The sequence below is a fragment of the Saccostrea echinata genome, unplaced genomic scaffold, assembly GCF_033153115.1.
Source record: "Saccostrea echinata isolate AGI-Se365-2 ecotype Australia unplaced genomic scaffold, CSIRO_AGI_Sech_v1 ptg000009l, whole genome shotgun sequence".
In the NCBI taxonomy this organism is placed as follows: domain Eukaryota; kingdom Metazoa; phylum Mollusca; class Bivalvia; order Ostreida; family Ostreidae; genus Saccostrea; species Saccostrea echinata.
Window position 1 is genome coordinate 6005865 of NW_026889758.1, and position 3780 is coordinate 6009644.

At 33.6% G+C, this 3780-nt stretch overlaps 1 protein-coding gene across 1 annotated transcript; it reads left to right on the forward strand.

Annotated features, from left to right (window-relative positions):
- The first annotated feature begins 995 nt into the window (after positions 1-995).
- On the forward strand, positions 996-3309 carry LOC133181500 (polycystin-2-like protein 2). Its single transcript, XM_061315989.1, has 5 exons — positions 996-1638; positions 1941-2047; positions 2140-2214; positions 2908-3012; positions 3133-3309. The coding sequence occupies exons 1-5, from the start codon at positions 996-998 to the stop codon at positions 3307-3309; spliced, it is 1107 nt and encodes a 368-aa protein (XP_061171973.1).
- The last annotated feature ends 471 nt before the right edge of the window (positions 3310-3780 follow it).

The window sequence follows — 3780 nt, forward strand, 5'->3', positions numbered from 1 at the left end:
TGAATGAAAGTAATAATTGTTATATGATAAAACGTCGTTAATATATCTAAATGTTGAGTCCAAGGCCACAGCAAGTGTTTTTTGTCTTCTTGTGTAGTTTTTGAATAAATTCTGTTTCGTAGTATTATCCATTTGAGTATTGGAAAGATTTAAATTATTTTTTCCTTGTTTTTTTTTCAAAAAAAAAACAAAAAAAAAACGTTACTATCTTTTATAAAAGGTACATGCAATCATTTGTGTCTGATGGCCTACACTTAGTTTTTTAGGTGTCATCTATAATACCATCAGATAAAATAAATTTCTACACGTAGATATTTGTTTATTCGTTAAATGACAGGAATTCCAACATGTTTTTTTTTATTTGCACAGAGTCATGTTCCTACCAATATTTAACATTTCCATATCCATGCATCCCCGGGTACAGGGAATCTGAAGAAGACACGGACTATTATTGTTTTGGATGGGAAACTTACAACCAAACTCGATGTGGCTCAGACACATACAAAAGGTCACACTATACGGCCAAATCGTGGAGCTATACCCACTCAGATGATATTTGGGGAATATCCAGGACTGGTGACTATGGTACCTATAGTGGAGGAGGCTATATCATTAAAATGGGAAACGAAAGGGAAAATGGACTAGAAATAGTTGAGGAACTTGTAAGGTTGAATTGGATAGACCGAAAGACAAGAGCTATCTTTGTGGAGTTTACTACTTTTAACCCGAATGTGAATTTATTTGTTTTTTCATTATTCTTGTTGGAGGCACCCGAATCAGGAGGAGTGATAACTTGGACAGATGTGCAGGCGTTTCGTCCTTTCGTTTCGGTCACTCAATTTGGAACCATGATAGTTCTCTGCTATTTGCTTTTTATTTTGCATCTCATTGTATTCTCAGTCCGAATTGTTGTCAAAATGTATAACTCTGGTATACGTGTGTATTTCCGCGAACCATGGAACTCTGTAGATTTAATTTCTGTAATTCTAGAAAATATGTCTGTTTCTCTTTATGTAGCCCGTTACGTTTATGCTAAGAGGGCTTCAGTGATGTTTTATGACGACCAACTCGTGGGATCAAACAAGTTCATCAATTTCAGTCACGTCGTTATTTGGGACACTATTTTTAATACAGTATTTGGATGTTTATTGTTTGTTAACGTGATAAAGGCCTTCAGGATTCTTGGATACAATAAAAGGTTCATACAGATTATATCTGTCCTTACTGATGCCATAGAGGACATTGTTGGTTTTTCTGTTGTGTTCATTTTGGTTTTCTTTGCTTTTGTTGCTTCTGGAAATCTTCTGTTTGGGTCAAAACTGAAGGATTATCGAAGTTTTCTCAGTACATGTGGAAGTTTAACCAATAGTTTCATAGGGAAAAATAAACTGGACACGCTAGTGAGAGCTTCACCCAATGCTGCCCAATTTTTCTACATCGCCTACATTGGATGTGTTATTATGACATTGATGACTATTTTTGTTGCTATCCTTAACAAAAGCATATCCCTTGTGAAATCCCAGGCTACATCCGCTCCACCAATATTTGGAATAGCCAATGTCATTCAAAATGTTGTTCGCAAAACTTTAACTATTTTAGGATTTTCCAAGCGGTTGGTCGCAAAGAAAATAGAAAATTGTAAGTTTCGATGACTGTTAATGCATCTTGATCTTTTATACTATTTTAGTTAAAGGAGTCCTATTTGTTCGAGAAAAAATAAAGGTTTCATTAACATTATGAAAGATTCTCATCGAGATTGAAATGGCACTATTCCCTATGAAGCACAAATTGGAATATAACATATTTTTAAATTCAAACGTCTAGCAATAGTTTCATTACCTTATTCTTAAAAGTTCTTTAAAAAATGAAATCTTTCCTTAATTTTGGATGTTTAATTCTTCATTTAATAAACTTGTTTATAATTTACTGTCCTACTACAGATCAAGAGCTATACATTCATCCTTCGGAAGGATTTCAGACAACAAATATTGTTCGTTTGATGAGAGGCATACTAGACAATACATTCCATCCAGAAACCCACAACCAGGTATGAATTTTCTCAAAATCCAAGCACTTTTACCACCGATTGAATAAAAGTTTGTCTTGAAGTAAGGACATGTATTTATTGTTATCAAACAGTCTAAAAAGAATTCAGAAGAGGCTGAAAAATTTTACTTTGAAGGCGAAAATAGAGTGAGTGAAACTCAGACGAAGGTGAGTAAGAGAGTCCCAAGTAACACTTTTGGCTCAGCTGAACATAGGGAAATTTGGTCACTCTAAATGAAGTATTTTTAATGGATAAGTATCACTTTTCATATATTATACATGTATATGAGAAATTTGAGTTTCAAGGAGATGGGTGAACAAGGCGTGTAGAATGCCTATAGCTTCAGGTATATAAAAATCATATTCAATATGTGAATTTAGTATTTAGAGCATATCTCATTATTGAAAGTTATGAAATTATGATAAACATAAGTTTTCTGAGAAAATGTTTCTGGGCAAAATTATTCTGTTATTAAAAAATACTGTGGTGTTCGTAGCGTTCGAACCCTAGCAATAAAAACCCTGAGTAACATTTTCCTTTTTAGATTAAGACGCTAACCAAGTGCTACGCTACACAACTCCTGATGAATAGTGACATTTAAATCACGTTTGTAATTTGCCCCTTGACTAAATGGACTTCAAGTATTTCTCGGAAAGATGCAATGATATATCAAAAAGTATATTTTTACGCAAACGTAGAGGATAAACTTTTACATATCAAAGAAAATTTTGTTATAATTGTGATTTAATTTTTCACCATCGTGTATGTCGCATTATAGGCATTTCGCTCGCCCTGTTCATCCATCTTCTTTGTCAACAATGATAAAGATGATAGTAATATTGGAAAGAATGTCTTTATAGATTTCAGAGAATTTATCTGATAGCATTTTGTCCAAAGAAACTGTTGGAAGATTGCAAGTTCGTAGAAGCATACTAAAAAGGATAATGGGCCTAAGAGGATATAAGGTAAACCACGTACTTAATAATCTAAATCCGATAGGATTAAGAATGAAAGCTAAAGTAAAAGTTAAAAACAGATAAAAGTTCATTAATTGTGAAGATTATGATTTCTCTTTATTGTTTTAGGAGCCTGCCGGCAAAGAGTTTGATAATTTCGACGACATCCTTTCATTGGATATGAGGAACAAACGAAAACACCAAGCACAAAAAAGGATTCTGAAGAAAGTGGTCGGTGTCAGTGCATTGGATACTCCTCACTCTGGAAAATCCGATCCGCTCGCAGTGAACTTACTATATCTGTGATCATTGTTGCATTACAACATGTAGTTTTTTAGAGTAATTCTGAGATGCTACCTTTATGTAAATAGCCATTAATAAATTTCTTTAGAAACGGCAGTGTGTGTCTGGGAAATGTCTGGGAAATGCACAAATCAAAATAAAAGAAACAAAAGGAAACAAAAAAAAAATTCTTATGTGTGAACTCATGTTTCCATGTGGTTTCCTTTTTTAGTGGTAACCTTAGAACAAAAATTTATGATAAACGTAATGATTTCAACTTTTCTATCGTCAACTTCCCTTACTTAAGTAGCAATATATTCTTATCACCTGCATGATTGGATTTGCAAGAGCATGCTCTACGTACAAACAATTTCTAAAATGAGGCAAACTATTGACAAATGAGTTGATGAAATAAGAAAATCAACAGTCTCGAACTCGTTTAAAGTTATCATTTCGCAAGTTCTATGGTCGATACAATGACCTTGTCAGCAAATA